The sequence below is a fragment of the Chroicocephalus ridibundus genome, chromosome 9 (genome assembly GCF_963924245.1).
Source record: "Chroicocephalus ridibundus chromosome 9, bChrRid1.1, whole genome shotgun sequence".
Taxonomy (NCBI): domain Eukaryota; kingdom Metazoa; phylum Chordata; class Aves; order Charadriiformes; family Laridae; genus Chroicocephalus; species Chroicocephalus ridibundus.
In genome coordinates this window covers 10,693,051-10,718,382 of record NC_086292.1, presented here as the reverse complement: position 1 = coordinate 10,718,382, position 25,332 = coordinate 10,693,051, and the positions used below count along the sequence as shown (strand labels likewise).

The window sequence follows — 25,332 nt, the reverse complement described above, 5'->3', positions numbered from 1 at the left end:
AAAGCACACACACAAGCTAGAAAACAGTGGCCAAATATGCCCACCACCCAGGTCTGGGATGGAAGATTATGGGTATTTGTTGAATTTGCCACATGAAGAGGCAGAGACAGTAAGCTTTACTTCTATTCCTATACTTGACTCTCTGACATCTTGGCTCTGCTAGCATGAGGCATGACTGCTGTTTAGCGATAGTGGCTTGACGTTTCCTGTTGCTTTGCTCTTGAAACTGCTTACAAAGGCAGTGATGCTTAGTGGGTGTAGCTCCCTAACTGGCAAAGGCAGCCTTTGGTTACATCCTTGTTGATTTTTAAATGCATATTCCCCCTCCTTCCCAACTACTCCAAATGTATCCATGTCAAGTAGATCTGAGAGTGTCTCCTGTTGGCAATGTACTAGCTCCTTAGGACAGTTGCTGGATGACTCTGCTGGTTCTTATTTTTAGGAAGAGTGGAAGAAGGTCCTCATTCCAGCTGTTTCCTGAAATTTCCTCCATGTGGTAGTGTGAAGCAAAAGAATTACTACATGGGAAAAGCACTGACTTATTCCTATGCTAATGCCAAATGGTGCAATTCAACCGGGTCATTTAATGTACATTCCTTTAAATGTACATTAAATGTACATTCCTTTAAATGGGCACAAAATATTGGCTGAGGTCTTGCGTGTGCTTAGATCATGACTATATTAGTGCCAGTCTTGATTTGAGCAAAGTTCTGTCACATTTCTCCTGGTTGGTGCAGACCAGAAAATGCACTGGAAAAACTATGTGATAAATTACTATCAGGGATGGGGCTATTCAGAAACATTTTACTTAGCTTTTGGCAAACAGGTAGATATTTTCTCTATTATCTGAGATATAAATTTGCAGTGGAGATCCTCACACTGACAGCAACTACACTAGGTCATGCTAATAAGCACTGCAGAGTAATTAGGCGTATTAGGGCAGCTTGAAGTGGCATGTCCAAACCAGGTTAATCTGTCTGGCATTGGTACCAAGTGTTGCAAAACTATGGTAGCTTGGTCTTCAGTTTGGCCCCTCAAGCTGAGTACAAACTAAGAGCTGCTCTGCTACTGGTACCTGCCTCAGGCTTAAGTTAACACAGGTCTGTGTGTGTATGCTGCAGTCGTGTCCCCACGTGCAGGGAGAGCGTTCCGCAGTGATTTAGCAAATGGCATGACTGCTGAGAGGGAGTGAGTCTGTGGAGATGGGGCAGGATGCAGGGGACAGAGGCATTTACTCTCGGTTCCCGGACTGGTAACAGAGTGCATTCCCACTGTTTTCTGTAGTAGCTTATGAATGTTTTTTTTCTCATTTGCCCTTCCCCCTTCTTATCCTTTTGGCTTCTCACACAATTACAGACTGAGCCTGTGTGACTGTATGAAAGGCATTTCCTCCTGTTACTTTTTTTTTTCAAGTCGGCTTCAGCCCACCAGCTGCTTTCCATTAGTGTTACACACGCTCTCTAGGAGGGCAGTACATAATGCTTCAGGCACTGCTGAATAGCACAAATCCCTCAGAATCACTGTCAGACAGAGGCTTCTCAAAGCAGACTGTAGGTGAAAGGAGTTCATCACATTGGGACCTGTCTTCTGGCAAGCCTTCTTGGAGAAGCCAAGGTGTGGGAACAGAGGGTGGTGTGGGGGTGCTGTCTGAATGCAAAGTGTGAAAGCTGTGAATAGGTCTCTTTATGGGAATGGTTGTTTGCTCTGGATTTCTCATCACGGGTAGGAGCTAAATGTTGTCTGTTGCTATGGGGAATTATGACCCTCTCCTTGATCCTGGGAGAGTATTTTATTGATATTAAATATTATCTAGTTGCTTATCCAGACTTCCTGATGGCTACTATTGCTGTATTATTTGTGGTCTTTGGAAAAGGACCTTAAACTTTCTAAAACTCTTCCTCCTTTCATGAAACTTATAAAAGCAATATTCATTAACTTTATAAACTCCTCCCCTTGCTGTTAGCAGTGAAGGCAGTAGCAAGAGTCCTAATGTAAACTGCCATGTGTGCTATTCTCTTATGCCTACCTAAAACAATCACAGTCTGGCGAGGGACATACCAGCTAGGGGGTGGCAAATAAACTTGGAATTTCATCCTAGAAACACTGTGCTCTGGAAGGGTACAATGGGATCAGCTGTGCAAGGTCAGATCTCAGTTCCTGCTGTCAGTTGGGTCATACCCTGTTTAAACTAAGTTGTTTGTGGGATCCCACACTATTCAGCATGTTCCCTGAACACGAACCTTGAAGTGCAGTTTGCTTGGTGCATTGCATGGAGAGCAAAGGGGGCTTTGTTGAGTTTCTGGTGTGTTTGAGGGATATGAAAATTGAATAGAAATCTTGCTGGCTCTGCTATCACTTTATGATTGACTCTGAAATCCTGTTCCATGGGGTTGCAGAGGGTAAACTTTACTTCCCTTACTGTCATTTGGATTAACAGGTGCATTGATAGTTAGCTCTTGGGTTCCCAGAGATGAAAGCAATCAACCACATTTTGTCAGAACAAAGTCCTCTAATGTGCTTTAATAAGACAGAGTAAAAATTTAGCCTGTCAGTCACCTTTTGATGCATAATGTAATCTGAATAAACTAAGCCATCCTGCAGTCTATGGTTTTTTTTGAAACTCAGTGCTCAGGAGAAATAGAGGGGCTTTCTCTGAGGTCCTGCAGTAGCTTGAAGTGTGTTCTGGGGGGAGTCTGGCTGCAGGGTCATGGCCTAGAGAACCAGATGAGGGGCACGAATTTCCTTATGCCGATCCATCTTGCTGTGCAAAGTGTGTGTCCTGAAATCTGGAGCATAAGCTTGATTTCGAGTAATTTTTGTTGCATGAAGGGAATAGGTCTTTAAAAGCACCAGGCAAAAAACTCACCTCATTCTCTTGGCTGCTTGCCATTGTTTGTCTTCTATAGGCTATGAAGATGCTAACTGAATGCAGTGCCTCGTATTCTTGAGTCTTTATTTCTTCAAGCATTTATTTGATAGGAAAGAGGCTGTTCAGGATTCAGCATCTCCTTTCATCTCTCTGTCATGAGGTCTTCCGGAATGCTTGTACAGAAGCACGAGACTGAAGCTGAAGAAACACTAAAGGTGGGGCAGGAGCTTGCTTGCTGTGCAGTCTCCAAGTCTTCAGCTCCACTGGAGAGACAGCAAGGAGGCTGAGTCCCTTTTCTGACGCTGAGCAGAAAGCGTTTCTGTTTGTCTTAGGCCTGTGTGAAATGCAGGAAACTTGAGTCCTGTACAATGTTAACTTCCCAGGAGTCCATAAGTACACAAACCAAGCAGTGAAAGGGAATCATCTTGTCTTCTTTTAGTATTCACCCTCCTCAACACCCACACCTTCCCTCCCCTCCCATATGAGGTACGTATTCAGTAATGTATAGTAAGGTACTCAGCTGGGAAAAGGGAATGGTCGGAACACTACCTTGGGACTTCATTTCTTTTGCCCTATCGCTGCCCTCCCATAGAGCACTCCAAATACCTGTCCAGTTGCCCCAGTTCATAAAAGGGAGATGAGGATTTTTGTCCTTTTCCTGGAGATTTCTTTTTTTCTCTTAAGACTCATTAGTTCCTTTAATGAGTTGAAGAGCTTCAAGTGAATGAAACACAGTAGGATTGTTAATGGAAGTTTAGCAGGAAGCCTATGTCTAAACCATCAAACTAGATGAGGGTAGTGATGATTGCTAACTACGTCCTGTTGCCTACTTTGAAAGTAAAACAAGCCCTGCAACTTTGTAGTTTTATTGCTTTAAAATACACCCTGGCAATGCACACAGGGTCTAGTAATTTCAGCTTTATTGTTGTGATGGCATCTGTATAGGAAGCCACTTCACTGTTTGCAAGTAATTCATTAATTCATAGGTGTAATAATCCAGTCCATCACCCTGTGCAAGGAGAGGTGAACACCATGTAGTCAATCTTTGCTGCTCTCAGTGAGCTTTCAGTCTTTTCCATGGCCTTACACAGGAATTGCTGCAGTGGACTTACTGGGCAGGACCAGGCAGAGGCCCTGCAGCAGGAGGCCTGTGCATATGCAGGGACTGCAAATGCTGTTTGAGAGAGGATTAAGAACATTATTAGAAAGTTACAGACTGGGGAAATGTGCCCACTGTTCCACTCCTAGTAGGAAGCAAACGGCAGCTGGGACTTGACAGCTCCACTGCCTTGGCTGGCCATAGCTGTCACTCTGTCACTGCTCTCCCTTGACTGCTTTCCCGCTGACGAGACAGTCTCCTTCATCCCTCTGCGAGCTCCTTCCCCCAGCTCTCCTCTAGCATCTCCTGGCCTGAAGAGTATCAGAAATACTGCTTTAAAAGGCCATTTATTTAACCTCATATTTTTATCACTAAAAATCAATACACACGGAGTATTTGTTTAAAACTTTGTCTCTAATGGCGTAATGCTCTCGAAAGGCTCACAGGGTGCACATGGTTAGTACAGCTGATTGAACTGAACGTACATGGTATTGATACATCCTGACACTGCATCTGTCAGCTGTCATTAAGGCCTGGAAGTGTTGAACGTCTGAAGGTTCGATCAGTTAATGCCTATGCACTCACATGTATTTGTATTGATGGGGTTTTTGTCCTCTTTTTCTCCATTACATTGATCCCCAGGCTAGGGTTTGCTGCTCAGAACATTTGTTAGCTGTTCTCTGCAAAGTACAACTCACTGCCACCAGAATTTGAAGTCTAAGTGTCATCTAATTGCTAAGTTTCCTTCAGGTATGTCATCAAACTTGTAATGATGGAACTTACACTTTGCAGTGTAAGTTGGGTTTTTTTGTAATTTAAATACTTGCTAACTGAAAGCTTAGAAAAATCTGTGATGGTTTCCCTCACCTCAAGTCACTGTTCAGTTCACTTGAAAAAGATGATACTGTGATGATGTATACATAGGCGCCAAACCGTTAGGTCCTAAATGGGGCACATTTGCAAACAACTGATGGACCCTGGCAATTGACACTTGACCTCCATATGCCCCAGAGAACTCATCTATAAAATCGAGTTAATGCTGGAGCTCATCTGATTTGAGTGTGAAGCGTCTGCCTTGGAGCTGGAATTTGCTTGGAGCTTTGCAATTATAGTTCTGCTTGTATAAAAGATATACCAATTGGAAATAAATGCTTGCAGTTATAATAAACACAGCCGTCAAAATATCTCCAAAGGCTGGATGGATTCTAAGTGAGCAGCTGAGATGGTCGAGTAATTTAAATAAATGTACAAGCAGTGAAAACAAAGCTGGATCTGAAAGCAGCATTTTCTCTTGCTTTGATTTTATTGAAGGTGGCTAAAGCAGAAGTTAGGGGTCTAAGTGAGCCAAACGTCAGGCACACTCACATTCTGTGAAAATAAGCTCATCTGGGGAGTTGCCAGTTTGTCCTTGTAAATTTGTTGAGTGCTTTCTCGATGTTTTATTTCAAATGCATTTCCCTTTCCCGCAAGAAAAAATATAATATAATCAACATGCACAGTGTATAAAGTTGAGGGGGAAAATTGGAACGGAATTTCTTTCTAATACAGAGAAAGAGTCTATGAGAAAGTCTGCTCATGGCTACTTTAATCAAAATATGCAGGAAATGCAGACATTTTCATGGATAATTGATGATATGGGGAAAAATGGAGAAGAGTCGAATGGTTATGATCGTCCAAAAGGGAAAATCTTAAAAATCTTATTTTTCATTGCTTCTCAATATTGTCTAACAATTGTTTCAAAAACATCCTCAGTGCATCTTATTTAGAAAACGTATAATCAGTCCTGGTCACTGCAATGACTTTTTAATTGATTTTAGCAAGTTGAGATGAGATTGTTTGGAACTACAGTGTGTTAATGCACTCCTGTGTTCCCGGCTCACAGGTGATCTGTTATAAACCAGAAGACTGCAGTCTATGTCTTCCATTTCTACCCACAGTTCAGCGGCGCGGCAGTTTGCATATCTGTGTGGCTAGTACAGGTGGGCTTGCTCCACGGTCTGTTTTTTCGCAGAAGCCCCACTTCTCCCCGGGAGAAGTCTGCTCCCCCCCCCCCCCCCCCGGCCCCGTTTTTTTTTTTAGACAGCCCCATCACTTCTGCCTCTGATTTTGTGCACCTAATCTTGTAAGGTTATCTGAGAGCTCATAGGAAAGTTCCAGTGCTTTTGGGCATGAAAGATTATAGAATGTGTGGGTAATACAGAAGAAATAGAATGGTTTACTGATTGGCAAAATTAGTGTAGAATAATAATCTTGCTTGCTCTTGTGGTACTTAACTTGGCAGTATTGTTATACCACTTTGAGGTGGAAAATTGTTAGATGAGGTCTATGCAGAAAAGGGAGCGGGATTTGTTTCTAGGTATTTTCATTTGTTTGTAAAGATTTCTTACTCTTTAAGTCCTGACACAGCATATTGGAACTGCTACCTATGTAAATGTATCACCTAGATATCTTCCATAACAAAGGGCAGTATTTATGACCTGCCTTGCTAAACTGTCACATTTCCATTGTTGCTTGACATTTGTACTGTAACTCTCGTGGTCGTCTACTGCTTAATTCCTTTGTCTCTGACAGACACCCATTTAAGAGTCTTGGAAAATATAAAGTGGAGCCAGTTAACATTGAATGATCTTAAAACTAGGCTGGACTTTTGTTTTCATCGGGGAGGAAGATGATGCCATCAGCTAATTTGGTTGATCAATAGCCCAGCTTGCGATAAGGTTTCAAAGCTTGTGGCTAAAAGCTGATTGCACTGGATCCAAAATAAATTTGATCTATTGGTTTCCACAAATGTAGCATAGCCCAGGATGATGCTTCAGTGCTGATGCTTAACTAATTTTAATAATGCTGACAGACTAGCCTGGTGCCTGCTGTGAGGACACTGTAATACATGAACCCTCTGCAGCAGAGCTCTTAAGATGTTTTTTACAGTAGCATGGAGCTGTCACTCTCTAGCAAAGAGCAATCATAAAGGTTCATTATTCTGAGACTGGGAAGCGTTACAGTCTTTGCTGAGCAAGTTTAATGACATCTTTCATTAATGCAAACTTTTATCCTGGTTTCCTAAAAAGAGAGAGGTACTGGCAAGATATTAGACTCATTTGTAAGTTTTGCCTGGAGAAATAAGCATTACCAAAAAATCAGGAAATGTTCTGTGCTGAAGTACAAAAGAAGTTTGCAAGCCGTGTTTGTGATAAGCATTTGGGTATGCAGTTTCAGAAAGGAACCAGCCAGGTTGTTTCTTCATGCTGGGTGAGACCATATTCTGCTGGGAAGGTGGACTAAAATTTAACTGATGCTTTCATTTCTATTTCAGTGACTATATCATGGCTACAGGGCCAACAGAGGTCACACAGTCACCTGAAATAGGAGACACAGTTGAAGAGTGCACAGGTAAGCAGTTCTTCTCTGAATGTATAGCTGATTTGGGAGTCAAGATTTATTTTCTTCAGGTCGAGGGGTCTGTAGTGACCTGTTATGCAGTGTTGTGTTGTTTTTTTAGTGTAAAAAAAATAATTTGTGTGGCTTTGTCAGCTGACAATGTTATAGGAAGGATCTTTTAATGTGCAGTACTGGAGGGTTGTAAACTGATGGAGTATATTCTTTTCCGATTCTAGCTTGGATTTTCTAAAAGCATGCGTTAGAGCTTGAAGGGCTGATTGTTGTGCCTGCTTTGGTGGATCCTACAGAGGTGGGAGCTAAGCGTGTTAGCCAGCCTCTGTCTGTGCGAGCTGTATCAGTACCCGCACTGCGGCCTCATTCTCTGCTTCTGGCCACAGACAACTATTTGTTACTTATTCTTTAATTTAGTGGCATGGGCTGATGCAAACAGCCGTGAGGGAATGTAATAATAGGCAAGAAAGGAAAATATCTTACTTATGCCAAAGAGTTGTCTTAATTAAAGGAAATCCCCTTTGCCAGTGTTCAGACTATCCTTGAGGAGATAGGTGAATATGAAGAATAGCATCATGGCTGAGGCATTTCATGAGAAGTGGCTGTCATATCACTTGTTTTTTTTTCTTTTCTTTGGCTAATGTCTCACAATCATCTTAAATGTTTGTGTTTCTAAGGTCATCTTGCTTTATCTTTTAGAAATACATTTACGACCATCAGAATATTGGTAGAAGAGAGAAGCAACTGGCAAAGTGACTGTTAGTTGAACTCTGCATGGCAGATAGACAGGGGTGAAGAAAGTGTAATGGACGCTCAGCAGTAGCTGGTTTCTTAAATTTATAATAGAGTTTATCACATAGTCCAGTGCTATCTGTGTCACACTGGTGAACTTGTGCAAAACCCACGCATGCAAATTTTGTACGTGGGTTCACTAGGAGATTCAGAAAATGAATCAAATTCTGACCAGGGTGACAGGGAAGGCAGGAGATGGCTTGCTGTCTGAAGTGTTGGCTCTAAAACCACCAGGAATATTTCTGTCTCTGACTGAAACAAAATTTTAAAAAGTTAAAGCCTGCTGCTCTGTTGCTGAAGCATTCATGAGACACTTCACTGGACCTGGATAAAGCCACTTCAGGATCTTTTGTTTACATTCCATGTAACGTAGGATTGCCTCACCTCTTCCTCTTCATAGCTTTAATTGGCTTGTGATGTAAAGGCTCTAGGAGGCTAAAATTCCCAACCTTCAGTCTAGTCAATAAGATTAATTTCTTGAGGTTTACCTTATTGTCTGACTAGTAGTAGAGGGCTTTCAGTGCATGCTGCCCCTTCTTGATGGCAGTAACCAGGTCACTGTTCAAAAACTGTCAGCACCCATTAGCCTTACTGAATTCCATGATTTAATTACCTTTCTGGCAATATCAGGGTGGGTTTTTTTGAAGCTAGAATCATGGTATTTTCTGAGAATCTTATCTGTGGTTGTTTTTTTTTAATCATGTGTTTTTATTGGTGAAAGTATGTTGTCCTTGGATTTGAGGAAAAAATGGAAAATGTGCATTGAATGCACCTTAGGAAGTCAGAGAGCACAGAAGATCCCAAAATTAACTGTTTAATCTAAATGTGATAATTGAGCTCTCAATTCAGATTTTCCCTATGCTTTTTACAGTCTCAGTCTGGCACTGGAAAAAGCACCTTTTTCTCTTCTATCTTGTTATTGGGAAGAACCATGCAAAGAGCAGAAAGACATGCATTAATTTTCTCTGTGCACAGGTGAAACAATGAAATAGGCAGTACCCAAACAGTAAAAAATAGAGAATAAACAAACTTTACAGAGAAAGCAAAATGCTTACTCCTGCTCCTTTTCTGTTATAGTGGGTTAAATCATAGTTAGCATAAGCAACTGATTTTTGGGAAGGCTTTTGCTTTTTAGGGCAGTAGCCTTTAATCTTTCATTTTTAGTGCCATAAAGCTGAAGATTGGTAACATTAAGAATTCAAAAATCATGAGTCATTATTCGTCAGTGAGTGTAGGGGGAATAGGCATAGTTGCCTGAGCTTGGGTTTCCTCTCCTTGCTTTGACTGGATTTTTGTTACGCAATGAGTTTTTTCCATTTTAAGTAGTAAGATCCTCTTGTATATTATTAGCTCAAGTATCATAGAGCACTCAACCAATTTAGTGATATGTTGGGCTACTTAACAGTGCACTGAAATGTAGGCACCTTTAAATTAAATGTGTCATCCTTTTAATGGTGCGTGAAACCAGCGCACAACTGTTCGTAGCAGGAAACGAATATCAACACCGTCTTTCTGGACCATGTCTTTATTGCCAAATGCTCTCACATAGCGCAGTCCCACAGTTTTCATCTGCATGCGGCACTAAGTGTCTCGTAGTGATTTTATGTTTTTTTGCGTAATGATATGGCAAGTGCCCGTCTTCTGGAACTGCAGGGAAACTTACTGTTTTCTCATTCATCTGAAACAGCTGAAGGCAAGCAGCTGAGCAGAGCGCGGCTGCAGAGGAATTATTGCTGGAGGGGGGGTGCCCTGCACATCAGTGATAAATTAGAGGCTAGAGAAGGCACTGAAGTAACTGGTGTGTCTGCATCAGAGGACACTCTGTTGCACAGTGATACCCAAGTGTTGTCCTGTGCCAGCTGAGGTTTAGTCATTGGCAGTGTTTGCAAATCCTTTCCATGGGCTCCATTCTAAAGTTAGCATCACTTCTGATCTAAACAAGTATTTGGAGTAGTACCTTTGCAATGTTATCCTTTGTGGTAGGACTTACGTCTCTTTCTCTTAGATTTCCTTAGAATCACTTTTTTTGTTGTTGTTGTTGTGTTGTGGGTTTGTGGTTTTTTTTTTAAACATTCTCCTGCTTCGCTGGAAATACCAGCATCTAATTAAGCTCATGAGTAATACTTGCACTAGGATCGAACTTGCTTTCTGTCCATACCACTGTCAGCTGGCCAGTGTACATGACAGTGTCCTTGTTTTTCATTTAGACTGCCTTTAAGTTGCAGGGCTCTCTGCATGTAGCAAAGTCTGCCATTTTGTTCTTTGAGTCATTGGACTATTTTAGCAGACATTGCTGAATTGATAATTTTGGGGCGCTGCTTTCATGAAACTTTTTAATCTTTTGTTTTGCTGATGTAAAATAAACCAACTGAGCTTTGACAAGTTTCCTGGGAGAGTACCATATACATTGTTAATTGCTGATGAACGGCAGTAATGGTAGGGAGGCATTTCTGAAGATTAGTCTCTAAAGGACACTCAACACACTTGTTTTATTTGAGAGGCACTGTGGCCTCCTGGTTGCTGTGTGACCTGTCTTCTCTTACCAGTTCTTGCTATGGGTGCAGTATGAAACTCATTGAGCCCCATGAGAGTCTCAATAAATCCAAAACCCTTAGTGTCAGCTCCGTAGTCTGGGGCAGGCAATATAACCTGTATGTTTTCTACGACTATCTCGTTCACTTACTGCCTGATAAGCAGCAGTGGAAGATAAAAAGGTCTTCCACTGATAAATCCTCCATAGGAGTGCTACATCCCATTATTATTCAGATGAGTGCGACTCCATTGATAGTTTTGCTCTACATGGTTTGAAAGATAATTTGGTCTCAGTGATTTGAAAAGCACAGTACAGATCTTCCCTGGTTGCTACTGCTCTGCAGAGAGATAGCTGTTTCATTAGTCCGTGCTGGACAGTGTAGCAGCATCCTTGTAAGTCCTGACACATGCTGCTGGCACTGGTCTTGAGAGCAGGGAGGAGACAGGGTGAGTAGATCTCAGTATCATTGTTTATTTCTCAAAGTGGCTACTGTCTGATGCAGCTGTGTGGTGGCACAGTTTCAACCTAGATAAGGCCCATTGGCAGAGATCCCTACATGTACAGGGCACACGTTGAGACAGAGCATTGCCAACTAAATCACTGCGGGGAGAAGACAATAATTGTGTTGAAATAATGCCTTGCTTATGAAGGAATCCTCCAGCTGTGAGCATTTATTATGCCAACTGCTCTAAAGTATTAATTGAACAATGTATTTGGCTCAGATATGCAGTGATGTTATTGCTCTGCATATGTATTTAAGTCAATCACAGGAGTCTTAGTACAATAGTTTGTCCCAAACCACTCTAAACTGACCCCTCAATGTAAGGGTCAGTGACAAAACACAGCACTTGTGTATTGAAAGCAAATACAAATAAGAATGTTAAAGTATCTTAGATTATTACAAATGAGAGAAGTCAGTGATGTTTAGTACGGTTTATATTGTTCTTTTTGTATTTCTTTTCATTTGGACAATGGAAAATCTGAAATCAGAATAACAGTTTTCTAATTGTGTTCTTAGGCTTGCCATGTTTGGGGGTTTCACATCCTGCAGGGCAGTCTCTTAATTTAAGTTTGCTCCATTGTCCTTGGAGGAGTTGTTGGTTTTATTTTGGGGCAGTGGTTTAATGTGGAAACAGATATTTTGCTTTCAGAGTTTATAAATTCTTTTGCCAGTTTCAATCTTTTTGCCAAATGTTGAATATCCTTCGGGTGTTGTCTCCTTACAGCACTGAGTAAAGAGAAAGCAGAACTAAACTGAGCTAAGTAAAAAACAATAAGAGTTAAAGACATCAACGTAATTTTTTTTTATTGATATATGATTGCCATTATCGCTGTTCAGTTGTAGGTAGATACATTCTCTATATAAGGTGTATTTTTCATAAACTGGAACCTAAGTAGGCACCACTATTGTCAGTTTAATGCCAGTGTTGCTTTATAGGCAGCAAATGAATAACTGCAGCTTCACCTTTCACTGGACTCCAGCACTGAATTATTTACAAAGGAGCTGACTAAAACTGAATGGGCTGCTCTAGCTTTGAGGCTTTCTCCAGAATTTAAGAGATAACATTCTCCAAACTAAGAAACACCTCCGACTTCCATAATTTTTCATTTTTCTCATGTTGCAGGAAAGAAAAAATCCAAATTTCAGACTTTCAAGAACTTCTTTGCCAAGAAGAAAAGGAAAGAGCCTCCACCTCCCAGGGGGGAGAGTAATTTAAAACCTAGCCAGTCCAGCAGCGATGTCAGCATCTCTGTGCTCGACACTACTGCACTTCATTCACTGAAGGAGGCTGGGTAAGCTGGTGGGGAAGGAAAATAAATAAATAAAAGCAGACCTCTCACAGCAGTAGGATGAAAGCATGAGCTGGCCCCTTAGGAGTAACCTCCGTCCAAGTTTATGCAAAACAAGCCCTAATGCTGATGAAGGAATTCCAGGAATTTCCTCTTTCTTTGCTAGTGCTTCAAAAACCAGCCTGGAGAGGAGGGGGAGGGCAGCCAGGGGCAGGGGTGATCCGACCTCTTAGTCTAAAACTGCAGATAGCCCAGATTGTTTTGATTGGTTTTAGTGTTTGAAATCTGTCCTGGAAGGTCTGATCAGCAGCAACTTTACAAGAGGACGATGATTTGAGTAGTGTTAGTACAGAGAATACATGTGAAGTTGAGTTGCTGGTTTTTAGTATGAATAGTGCCCTCTGTCATGGCTAGAGTAAAGGGAAAGAAGTATTTTCGGTGTATTATCAGTATGAGATTCCTGTTTTAACTTTCTTACGTAGCCATTTAGGTATAGATAACAACTGTAGGCCTCTAGTTTTGTGTTAGCTACCACTGAAGGGCTGTTCCTGTCAGTGAGGATTGCAAGTCCTTAAGGTGTATCCAGAGAAATTCTCAGATCCCTGAATAATGTTGGTTCAAAAACTTGTCCTTTTTTCAGTTGGTGTAATACAAGCTATTAGCTTGCACTGCTAACGCTGTTTCACTGATAACCTTAGACCATCAAGGTACACAACACTTCCATTGCACGTCTCTGACTGAATCTCGGGTGGGACAGCCCTCTGAACATGGTTATGTCTCTTGCCAGGGGTGTCATGGATTGGTATCTGGCAACCTATAATGTGGCTGTTCTCCAGCCCTCCACCCTCATACTCCCCTCTTAGCTCCTCAGCCAGGCTTCTCTTTGGATTACCCTAAGCCTCGGGTCATGGAGCTGCAGATGTGCAAAGTGTGACAAAACATCCTATGATTTGCAGTGTTTTGTTGGAGGGATCCTTGGATGAGTGTAAGACTGGCAGAGGGCATGAATAGGTGACTGGAGTGGGACATGTTGAAATCAGCTTTGCTGCCAAATGCTTTGTATCATCAAATAAGGCCTTTGGTGGAGCTGGACACTACATTTCTTCTGGTGGAACAGTTTGTAGATGTTACTTTCTCATGGGTGCTTGTTTCTCCTTGCCCCACCTTTCTCCACTCTCCCTGTTGTGTTTACGCAACCACATAATGAAAATGCTCTGGGAATGAAACAACAATCTCTTTAGTTTGTTTGTTAGCATAACAGCAATAGAGTAAGTGACCACACAACCTGTCCCCTGGGGTAAGGGAAATTAGAATGACTCAGCTAACCCAGTCCAAAAAGCTTAGGAAAAGTTGAGTTTACCCCATCAGCCCATAGGAGGGATCTGGCTTAAAATTAGCCGTCTGCTCCAGAGGCAGTGTGGGTGCGAACTCTTTCTCTTGCTCTTAACCAAGTACTTCAAGTCCAATTGCTGTTTACCTCAGCACTATCCTCTAGTGATTACGAACTGTTTTGCAAGACCAGAGATCAGGAAGTGAGTAAAACCCTTCTGGTTTTTCCCTTAGAGATAGGATTAAATGGACTATCCAAAAAAATTAGAGGATATGTTTGTGCTACTTGAAAACCCTATCATGTCCAGACCCTGCATCACATAAGCAAGCTTTCTAAGTACCTAGAGAGGCTGAACAACATAATCCTCTGGAAAACCTGATCCTGAAAGCCAGTGGAAATAAAACTTGTGAAGGTTTATAGCAGAACCCTGAGCTTTGCAATTTCTGGCATGCAGAATATCAAAACCAATCCTAGAACCATGCTGCTGTTTGTTTGTTCTTGAGGCAGAAGCACTGGTTTTTCTTTTTCTTTTTTTTTTTTTTTATTTTAAATAATGTAATGTTTTTAAAATTTAACTTTTCTGAATACTAAGCAGAGACCAAATGCACAGATGTGCCAATGCTTCTTGTAGCAGCCAAAGGGATGTGCCCAGATGTCAAGGTGCTGTGAGGAATCAATGGGATTTGGCATCTGTGAAGGGGAACGGAGCATTATGTGCCACTGCCTCTTTATCTTCCGAGAGGCATGAGTTTTGAATGGAAATGGAAAAACCTTGATGGCAAACTCAAAGCATGTGCCATGGAGTACTTTTTTTCTGTATCGTCAAAAGGATAAAAGACCTTAAGTAGAGGAAAATTGGGTCCCAAATAGTCTTATTCCTGTTAAAAAGCTTTGAGCAGGAAAAACTGCTGGGACAATATGGAATATTGCCCTGGTCTTTCTAATGAACGCTCACTCCTTTGGTGGGCTGCAGTTGTTTCTGAGAGAGCCTCTGCCTGAAGGAATTGTGTCACCTTTCTTTCCCCTACCTCAAACACTAATAAAATAAGTGGGTTTGAAGCAACAAGCAGTGGAAGATAGCGCAGGCCATGATGAGTTTAGGAGCAGCTTTATTGCTGGCCGTAGAGTCCCATCATTTCCTCAGTCATGGCAGCTCAGGTGTTGCTACACATGAATGAATTGAGCATTTGTATAGGGAAATCAGTGTGGAGATACAGTGGCTAAAACGTCTGGGGGTTTAGCTAACAGTGCATCTTTAGCTTCAGCACAAACATAAATACACTGCCTGGAATTACACATGAATGTATATTTGCACATAAGAGACTCATCTGTACTAAAGCTGCAGTTAATTCTATATTTAATCCAATGCTCTTTTTGTGACTGCCGGAAGAAAATACAGTCATTCTCTTGCAAACACGCGATACATATGTGGAGAGATAAAGAAAGAAACAAGTCTTGTACTGGCAGTCTCAAGAATAAGGAAACCTCAGCTCTTACTGCTAAAGAATTCCAAGTAAAGGAAGTAGGAAATCCCCCCCAAAAAAGGTTTATACATCCTAATGCACATGAATTCTTTGCAGTAAATAAAATAAAATCAAACACACAAGAAGATGAGATGGCTTCATTCACTCTAATGATGAGATAAGGCAAGTGTCTTACTTGTGTGTAGAACTGCTGTCCTAGAAACTAACACAGACATTAACTATTACGTATAATGGGAGGAAGCACAAACTCTGGCCAGTACTGTGAGAGAAAGAGCTCAAATTGTCTTTGGCACAACATAAACATAGAGCAAAATTATTTTAGCCTACTGTGAAACAGCGTTAACTGTTGTCCTGGTTTGAGGTAAAACAGAACCAACTTTCTGTTCATTAATTTTATTTCTTAGCTAGGCCTCTTCTAACTCTCTGAAATTAACAGCGTGTTGGGTCTAAAACAGTTCGTTCAGAGTGATAAGACAGTTTGTACCAAGGAATGGTATGCACAGAGGCTCTTGATTATACTTATTTCTGTAACAGCCAAGGTCAGCTAATTTCGTTATTTGCCCCATTAGAGGATCTGAAGTGGAAAAGCGTAGAGGGGTCCCACCTGCGGAGAGGAGCAGACAGGACAGGTCACCCAAAATTGACCAACAGGGGCATTCCATCCCACCTGCCCCATGCTCAGTATAAAAGCTGAGGGATCAAAGGGTCAACTCTTTTCCTTCAATGGCCGACGTCTGAGGAGGACACTACCTGTTCCTCTGCCTTTGATCTCGATCCGTGTGTTCCTGACTCCAGCTCTGGAACCCGGTTCCCACCCATCACTGAGTCCAGCCTGGGACTTCCCCTGTGCCTGCCGGTGACATCATCCTGGGAGCTTAATACGGTTTTGTGTATACTGTATCTATTTCATTATTTTCCTTTTTATCTTATTATTAATATTCCATTAAAGTAGTTTAGTTTCTTCTAAACTTGTAAATCTATCTCTCCTCCTCCTCTCCGTGCAGGAGAGGCTGGAGGGTAGCATCTGTCGCCAGCCATTGGCCAATTTGGCCAAAACCACGACAGATTCATTGGCGCCCAACGCAGGCCACAAACGGAGCTCTGATAGATTGCCTGAATAGTTTGGATTCCAACTTGTTCAGGGAGAACAGACAGTTCACATCATGTCATTCTTACATGACATCTTGTATCGTGTCCTTAGAGAGCTTTGTATGAAGTTAATTGATGCAGTGGGGATTAACTGGTCAAATATATTGTGTGGTTTATTTATACTCTGTGTTTGGATGCGATAGTCTAAGTGTGCTATGTTGCTGTGGATTTGCCTTCAGATTTATGAAATAATTGCTTGGATAATGGTTCTACCTGCATATCTTGGGCATCATGTCATGGAGTCTTTTACTAATTACACTTCCGAGATGGATTCTTTTGCTAATTACACTCTTGGTCTTACATGAGTAAAGTTTACTTTACCCTTTGATGATTATGCCAAAGTGACAGTAACAGAATTAGGGGATGAGAAGCCTTTGGGCTGTTTAGAGAGTGAATGTTACTTTCATTCGTACGTGATTCTGTTGTTGGGTTTCCTGAATGTGTTGCAGGGGTGGTTTGTAGTTAAATATCAGTGCAGGAGTGAGTCTTATGTGACATCTGATGTTGCTACTCAAACCCCACGGCCAGAGTCAAAGATAGTAGAAATTCAGACAATCCCGCCGCTAAAAGCCACAGCAGAAACTCAAACAACTCAGATTACTGCCCGAGACACAATACAGACACAAACAACGCCACCGGCCCCGCTACCAGCATCGGCTGCCCCCCAACAGGCACCGGCATCGGCCAGGCCCACAGCGGCTGCCCCTACCGGCTCCGGCGAAAGCCACGGCTCCGGCCATAGCGACACCGGCGCCAGCGGCTGCCCCCCCACAGGCCCCAGCCCCAGACACTCCGCAGCCCGCGGTCAAAGTCACCCTGCCCCCCCCCCAGCCTGTATCGCCAGCCCCGCCCGCAGCGGCACTGGCTGCTCCAGCCCCGACAAGGAGCACGGTCACTGCTCCGGCTGCTACCCAAACTCCAGCAGAACCGGCACAAGTTGCCCCAGTGACCAGGAAACAGAAAAAGTTAGCTGGTTCCCTTGCCTCTGACAACAAAGACCAACCCAAGCCAGACAGCCTAGGGGAGGGTTCCTCTGAGGAAGATCCAGGAGAGGGTCCTTCTCAGCCGGCATTAACACAGGATGAGGACTCAGATGCAGAGATAATAATGAAATCCTTTTCTATGAAGGATTTGCGAAATATAAGAAAGGACTTTAGTCATCATGAAGGGGAGACACTTGTCTCCTGGTTGCTCCGATGCTGGGACGATGGAATTGATACCATAGATTTAGATGGCAGAGAAGCTAAGCAGTTGGGAAACCTGTCCAAAGATGGAGGTATTGATAAAGTGATGGGGAGAAGGGCAGAAGTCATCAGTCTGTGGAGGCGACTGCTAGAAGCTGTGAAGGGCAGGTATCCCTTTATGGATGATATCGAATGCTGTCCAACCAAATGCACCAGCATGGAAAAGGGTATTAAGTACCTGAGAGAACTGGCTGTGCGAGAAGTGATTTATAGCAAATGGCAAGTGATTATAGACCCTGATGAAATGCCGTGGAAACGATCTTTATTGAGGAAGTTTGTGCAGAGTGCACCATCAGATTATTCCCACACATTGTCAACAATGGTCTGGGGAGGATCTGATACTGATACACCAACTGTAAATGAGGTGGCTAACAAGGTGTGACAGTATGAAAACAGTCTCTCCCGTCCCCTTCATGTAGCAGCTGTGGAGAAAATGGCTGCGCAAACTAAGACCATTGCTGAGACACTGGAGAAAATGACTAAGACAATAGTTGAGCAAAATGAGAAAACTGCTTCATGAACTGCTTGAAAAACTGTCTAAGAAGGGGAAAGAATCCCACTCTTCCCCTGAACAGACCCGGGTTGCAGTCATTAAGAAAAAACGCCCTCCTACAAAACCAACTCAAGGGAAACAGGATCCACTCCAAGATTTCCTGTGGCTTTGCCTCTGCAACTACGGAGAGGACACGAGTAAGTGGGATAGAAAACCTACTCCAGCCCTGCAGGCACGAGTGCTTGAGTTGCAAGGTAAAGCAGATGGAAGAAGGAATTTCTGCAAGAGGAAGGTTGCTCCAGTCCATGGTAAGTGATGCTCCAGTCCTCGCAGGAACTCAACTTCTAATTGTAGTTGTTGTTCTCAACAGTGGAGGTGCCCTGCCTCCAGCCAGGAGGAGGAGAGGGATAACCGAGTTTATTGGACTGTATGGATTCGATGGCCTGGCACATTAGAGTCACAGAAGTATAGAGCCCTTGTGGACACTGGTGCCCAGTGTACCTTATTGCCATCGAATTATAAAGGGACAGAATCTGTTAGTATTTCTGGAGTGACAGGTGGGTCTCAAGAACTGACTGCAGTAGAGGCTGAAGTGACCCTGAATGGGAAGAAACGGGAGAAGCGTCCTATTGTGACTGGCCCAAATGCTCCATGCATCCTTTGCATACACTACCTTAAGAGAGGGTATTTCAAAGACCCGAAAGGGTATCGGTGGGCTTTTGGTATAGCAGCTGTAGAGACTGACGATATTACACAGCTGTGTGCCTTACCTGGTCTTTCAGATGACCTTTCTGTGGTGGCACTGCTGAAGGTTAAAGAACAGCAGGTGCCAATTGCTACTTCCACGGTGCATCGACAACAGTATCGCACTAACCGAGAGTCTCTGACTCCCATCCAGAACCTGATTCGTCGGCTGGAGACCCAAGGAGTGATCAGCAAGACTTGCTCACCCTTTAACAGCCCTCTATGACCAGTGCGAAAGTCTGATGGAGACTGGCGGCTAACAGTAGGCTGTCATGGCCTGAATGAAGTCACACCACCGCTGAGTGCTGCTGTGCCAGACATGCTAGAACTGCAGTATGAACCGGAGTCAAAGGCAGCCAAATGGTATGCTACAGTTGACATTGTGGATGCATTCTTCTCTATTCCTTCAGCAGCAGAGTGCAGGCCACAGTTTGCTTTCACCTGGAGAGGCATCCAGTACACCTGGAATCGACTGCCCCAGGGGTGGGAACACAGCCCTACTATTTGCCATGGACTGATCCAGACTGCACTGGAGAAGGGTGGAGCTCCAGAACACCTACAATACATTGTTGACATCATTGTATGGGGTAATACAGCACAAGAAGTTTTCAAGAAAGGTAAGAAAATAATCAAGATTCTTCTGAAAGCAGGTTTTGCTCGAAAAAGAGGTAAGGTCAAGGGACCTGCACGAGACATCCAGTTCTTGGGAATTAAATGGCAAGATGGTCGTCACCAGATCCCAACGGATGTGATCAACAAAATAACATCTATGTCCCCACCTACTAACAAAAAGGAAACACAAGCCTTCTTAGGCATTGTGGGTTTCTGGAGAATGCATATTCCAGGTTATAGTCAGATTGTGAAACCTCTATATGAAGTGACTCAAAAGAAAAATAATTTTGTGTGGGATCCTGAGCAACGACAAGCCTTTGAGCAAATTAAACAAGAGATTGTGCATGCAGTAGCCCTTGGACCAGTCTGAACAGGGCGGGACATTAAAAATGTGCTCTACACCACAGCCGGGGACAATGGCCCTACCTGGAGCCTCTGTCAGAAAGCACCAGGGGAGACTCGAGGTCAGCCCCTAGGATTCTGGAGTCGAGGCTATAAAGGCTCCGTGGCCAGCTATACCGCAACTGAGAAAGAAATCTTGGCAGCATATGAAGGAGTTAGAGCTGCTTCAGAGGTAATTGGTACCGAAGCACAGCTTCTCCTGGCGCCCTGATTACCGCTCCTGGCCTGGATGTTCAAGGGTAAAGTTCCTTCTACTCATCATGCCACCGATGCTACTTGGAGTAAGTGGGTTACCTTAATCACGCAGCGAGCTTGAATAGGAAACCCCAATCGTCCAGGAATCGTAGACGTGATCACAAACTGGCCCGAAGGCAAAGACTTCACAATGCCACCTGAGGAGGTGGGAACTCGTGCTGAGGAAGCCCCACCATATAATGAACTCTCAGGTAATGAGAAACAGTATGCCTTGTTCACTGATGGATCTTGTAGTATTGTAGGAAAACATCGAAGGTGGAAAGCTGCTGTATGGAGTCCTACACGACAGGTTGCAGAACCTACTGAAGGAAAGGTGAATCAAGTCAATTTGCAGAGGTAAAAGCTATCCAGCTGGCCCTAGACATTGCTGAACGTGAAAAGTGGACAATACTCCATCTCTATACTGACTCATGGATGGTGGCCAATGCTTTGTGGGGGTGGGTAAAGCAGCGTAAGCAGAGCAACTGGCAGCGCAAAGGTAAACCCATCTGGGCTGCTGAATTATGGCAGAGTATTGCTGATCATCTAGGGAAACTAGTTGTGAAAGTACGCTGTGTAGATGCCCACGTACCCATGAGTCGAACCAATCAGCAAGTGGACCAAGCTGCTAAGATTTTCAAGACAGATTTGGACTGGGAACATAAAGATGAACTGTTTGTAGCTCGGTGGGCCCATGATACTTCAGGTCATCAAGGAAGGGATGCAACATATAAATGTGCTCGTGACCGAGAGGTGGATTTAACCACGGACATTATTGCGCAGGTTATCCACGATTGTGAAACATCCATTGAAATCAAGCAAGCTAAAAGGTTAAAACCTTTGTGGTATGGGGGACGATGGCTGAAATATAAATTTGGGGAGGCCTGGCAAATTGACTACATCACACTCCCTGAAACCCGCCAGGGTAAACGCTATGTACCGGCGAAAGCCATGGCTCCAGCCATAGCGACACCGGTGCCAGTGGCTGTCCCCCCACAGGCCCCAGCTGATTAACTACACTTTTGGGGCAGTGGGAGGGTTAGTCAAGCAGACAAAGGAGATGTTGTCTCCGGAGATGTAAAGAAGGGAGGTGCAGGAGGGAAAAAAAGAGTAATTTGTTTGGCATTTTTACATGGTGTATTTACTTTATGAAAGTTCACTGTCTTTCAGGGATTTCTTCTAAAAAAAGAGAGAATCTGGGGTTAGACAAATAGCAGATACCTCTTCTATTTGATTTCCTTGCAGAAGAGTGTTAGACTTATGGGATTTTCCTTGTCAGAGTTCTGTTCCTAATCATCCCCTGTTACCCAGAGTCAAACTTTCAGAGGCAATGAGCATTGCCTGCACAGCAGCTGAGCCAAGGAATCCTTCTAACTTGTGGGTTATGAGGCTGGAAGCCAACGACATGAGTATTCTCTGTTGTTTTCCAGTTAAGTACTAGAATGAAATCCTGGTAGAGGCCATCCTTGTGGTATTTCGGACAAAGTAATGTACAGACAGTGCCTGCCTATGCTGGTGGAATTTGGTGAATAAAAGATTTGGAGCTTTCCATGTCATGCCACCCAAGTGCAAAATGTGCCCTGCACAACTTAATAGCCCAACCCCAATCAATCTCAATTGATTACAATTCAGTTAACAGCTGTTGTGGGATCTCATCAGTGCTTCAGCGGGCTGAACACCCAGTGAGCACAGAAGCACAGAAATACCTTTCCTGGGTACTGTAACTTGGCTGTGGATAGGTATGTAACTGTGGCCATGGACACTCGTCCCATCTACATTTTTTTAATATGCTTGGGATCCGGCGATGTTCATGATACAGGTAAACAGAACTGGTTTTATTGCTGGACCCGAGAGGATTTAAGTCAAGTTTGTTAATGTAGTGGAATTACATTTTGTGCCCGCATTTACAAGAGGAGGAAAAATAATCTACAATCTTTGGCTGGTATGACGCACACCAGGCTGCAAAGGTTGTATCCTGAATGTCTCATGTTAAGCACATTCCCACCAAAGGAGGGTAGGAGACTCCTGTCGCCTCTGCGCTGTAGACATCTTTCAGGGTGGCATGCATCCAACTAAATCCCAGCATCTGACCTAATCGCCCTGGACTCCCTCTCTAGTCCACAGAGACTGGCCTGAGTGTTCAATGCAGATGATGAGTACCTCTGAAAAGAGACACCTGCATTTGATCAGCATACTAAAAAGTGTTTCTTTCTCCCTTCTGAATATAAAAGGAGCTAGCAGTGGCTACCTTAGACAGCTAACATACAGAAATATGAAGTTAAGTGAGGTGCATCCCACCCTGGCCTCTTTGTGATCCCTCTGCCCTGGCGAAGTGGTGCAGGGAAGAGTTGGAGGGCTGTACCCAGTGCACTGACCACTCTTCCTTCCTTCCCAGGCCCAAAGGAAGCATGGGAAACAAAGCCTTGTCCCATGACAGCGTCTTCATTTTTGAGTCTGCACCAGAAAGTGTGGCAGGTGACATGTTATCTCAGGAAAACACACCTGGAAGAGTGAAAACTTTGCAGGTGAGAACATCTTCCCCTCATTCATAGTGCTGGTTTGTATTAGCTGTCTCCTAGGAAACTGTTGCTTGATGCCTCTGCTGTATGCTTTAAGACTTTGTTGACTAAAGTGTACAAAGCTACTACTTTTGGGTCTGTTCTTCCTCTTGGAAGCTGAATCCTTGAGCAGTCCTGGTGCTTTCAGCCTTGCCCAGGCCTCATAGTGTGTGAGTGACATGAATCCAGTTCATGGGCTCTTGGAAACTTTCCTTAATGAGCATCCAATGGGATTTCCATTCTTTACTTTATAGCCACTGCTTTTGGCTTAAGGCCATTTATTTATTTATACTGTAGTGTGTCCCTTATACTGTTATTCTTTACATATTATGTTATATATATGTTATTCTTTCTGGCAATTCTGGCCATGATGTTTTCACTGTACATACTAGCACCAACAGCTGTGTAACTGTGTGGGATGATGGATATGTCAGGACACTCTTAGTGACAGCTTTATTTATATCATTATTCTTCCGATCTCTGCCAGCAAAGGATACTGTGTTCTGCTAAGTCATTTCCTTCTTCCAAGGCACATGCTGAACCCTCCTTGACAGCTCCCTTATCAACTGTTGGTTATATTAATTGCATTTAAATAACTGCCCGGCTCAGAGCACTGAGATAAAAGTTTAAGGTTTTTCCAGAGACTGAAAACAAACCGTTGATAAGGCAGCCAAAGGCCATTGAAATTCTTCTTTGCTCAGTGTAAGCTTCATGTTGCAAAACACAATTGCATCACATGTTAAGTAATAGAAGATGCACAGAGGGACTTGTTCCTCCATAAGACTGAAAAATAGGCTAAGCTTCGATTCAGGGTATTTTTTGTATAACAATAGGAGTAGCAGGGGAAATCGTGTTTATATATGACAGAACTTTGTTGGGGAAAAAAGCTCTTTTCATGCTATCTCCAGTCCACTGTGCCCTCTCTTCATCCATCCATCATCCTCCGTGGTAACATAATACTGCCAGCGCTATTTTTATAGCTGTAAAAGACAGCCTTTTTCTGTGAGCTTGACTCTTGTTAGAATAAAAGCCAAGCACTAATAAAAGCTGTTATTTTCTTAGCAATGTAATTTAACTTCTACCAGTAGAAGACAGACTGTAAATTCAGTTTTCCCCACAACACTTTGCTGTCTGCATGTAATAAATTTAATAAATCAAAGATGGGAAGTTGTGAAAAGAGAGAAAAGCAAAATTGACTTTTTGTGTTTTCCTTCCCATGAAGTACACAAGTATGTTGTATGTCTTGTTTTGCCTGTATATTGCAGTCTTTGTGCAGTTTGTCATCAGTCCTGCTTTTGCAGATCTTATTGGTGATACGTCTTTGATTGTTGTGGGTAATAGGGCAAGAAAGCTGTTTGAACTGGGGGACTGGTGGGTTAAAGAGTGACGCTGTGCTACCCTGTGTGCTGGTTAGATCCATAGGAATTACATTCCAAGTGAATCTTTCTGAATAAGAATGGCAGCTATTTAGATCTATTTTACAGAGATATACATGAATGCATAGCTTGCAGAAGAGGACAGAATTAGGCCTAGAATTTCCTAGTCTGGTTTAATAAGCAAAGAAACAGAAAAAACAGGTCTGCATATTTATCTTGGGAATATTCAGTCGAGATGTTTTTAGTTGAAGGACAAAGTTTCTGTTCAGACTTTGTTTCTATTCCAGCTTTGACATAGCTGACAGACTTAAGCCAAGAATTTTAGTAATGGTGTTTCCTGAGGTCTGACCTTTTTTAGTTTGAGGGAACATCTGTCTGCTTGTGAGGTTGCAGACTTTGTTTTATTTTTCTGGAGTCAGGGCCTGCCAGAGCATTCTTTTGTGCAATCTTGGAAAAGAATACCCATGCTCCTTTACAAACAAAGTTGTTCCTGGCTGCTGTTATCATTCTTGCTGTAGAGAGGACCAGGATGTAATGCTGGGGAAAATTAACAAGCAATTAATTAGGGTGGACCAGAAATTAGATTAAAATATCTTTGTATTATTATTTGTATTCTATTGAATTAAATTGTCTTCAAGGCTAGGCTGGATGGGACTTTCAGGAACCTGGTCTTGTGAAAAGTGTCCCTGCCCATGCCACCGGAGTTGAAAATAGATGATTTTTAAGGTCACTTCCAACTCTAACCATTCTATGATTGCATAAAAAGTAGGACTCGGCTACTTGTGCAGGAGGGAGTGGTGACAAGTTCTCAATATTTGGAAGGGCTTTGTGAAGGAAAGCTGACACCATAAGCCTGGGCTTGGGAACTGCTGACTGACAGTACTTTGTGTTACTGTTTGGGACATCTGGATATGTGGAATTATTTAAAGAATAATTAAATATAGAATTTTTAAAGTTTTAAATTTAAAATGAGTTAAACTGATGTAAATTTTCTGGAATGGTGAAAATTCTGTCTTCGGTGACTTACTGAATAAAACTGATTTAGATTTTACTTTTGTACCAAAGCCAGTTCTAATGATGGGTCTTTGATGAATATAACTAAAAAAAATGTTATTAATGGCTATTTTCTGTAAACGGTCTGTTTTTTCAAGTATTTCTGTTAACTAAGACATTCTGCATGCCTAACGGGAGCAACTGGGGTAAAAGTGTCCAAAATGTCCACTATAAATAAT

The 25,332-nt window shown here is 42.8% G+C and overlaps 1 protein-coding gene across 8 annotated transcripts in view; it reads left to right on the top strand.

Moving 5' to 3' along the window:
* The window catches only part of KIAA1210 (KIAA1210 ortholog), a 65,400-nt gene that overhangs the window by 24,517 nt on the left and 15,551 nt on the right, over window positions 1-25,332 (top strand). For 4 of the 8 annotated variants that reach the window (XM_063347017.1, XM_063347019.1, XM_063347021.1 and 1 more), the window contains 3 exons: window positions 7,282-7,358; window positions 12,309-12,477; window positions 22,562-22,691. In XM_063347017.1, the coding sequence (XP_063203087.1) occupies window positions 7,282-7,358; window positions 12,309-12,477; window positions 22,562-22,691 (376 nt within the window). Of the gene's footprint in view, window positions 1-1,566; window positions 1,615-7,281; window positions 7,359-12,308; window positions 12,478-19,087; window positions 19,282-22,561; window positions 22,692-24,749; window positions 24,827-25,332 lie in introns of those variants that run through there. The other 4 variants (XM_063347022.1, XM_063347024.1, XM_063347023.1 and 1 more) reach the window with 4 other exon arrangements.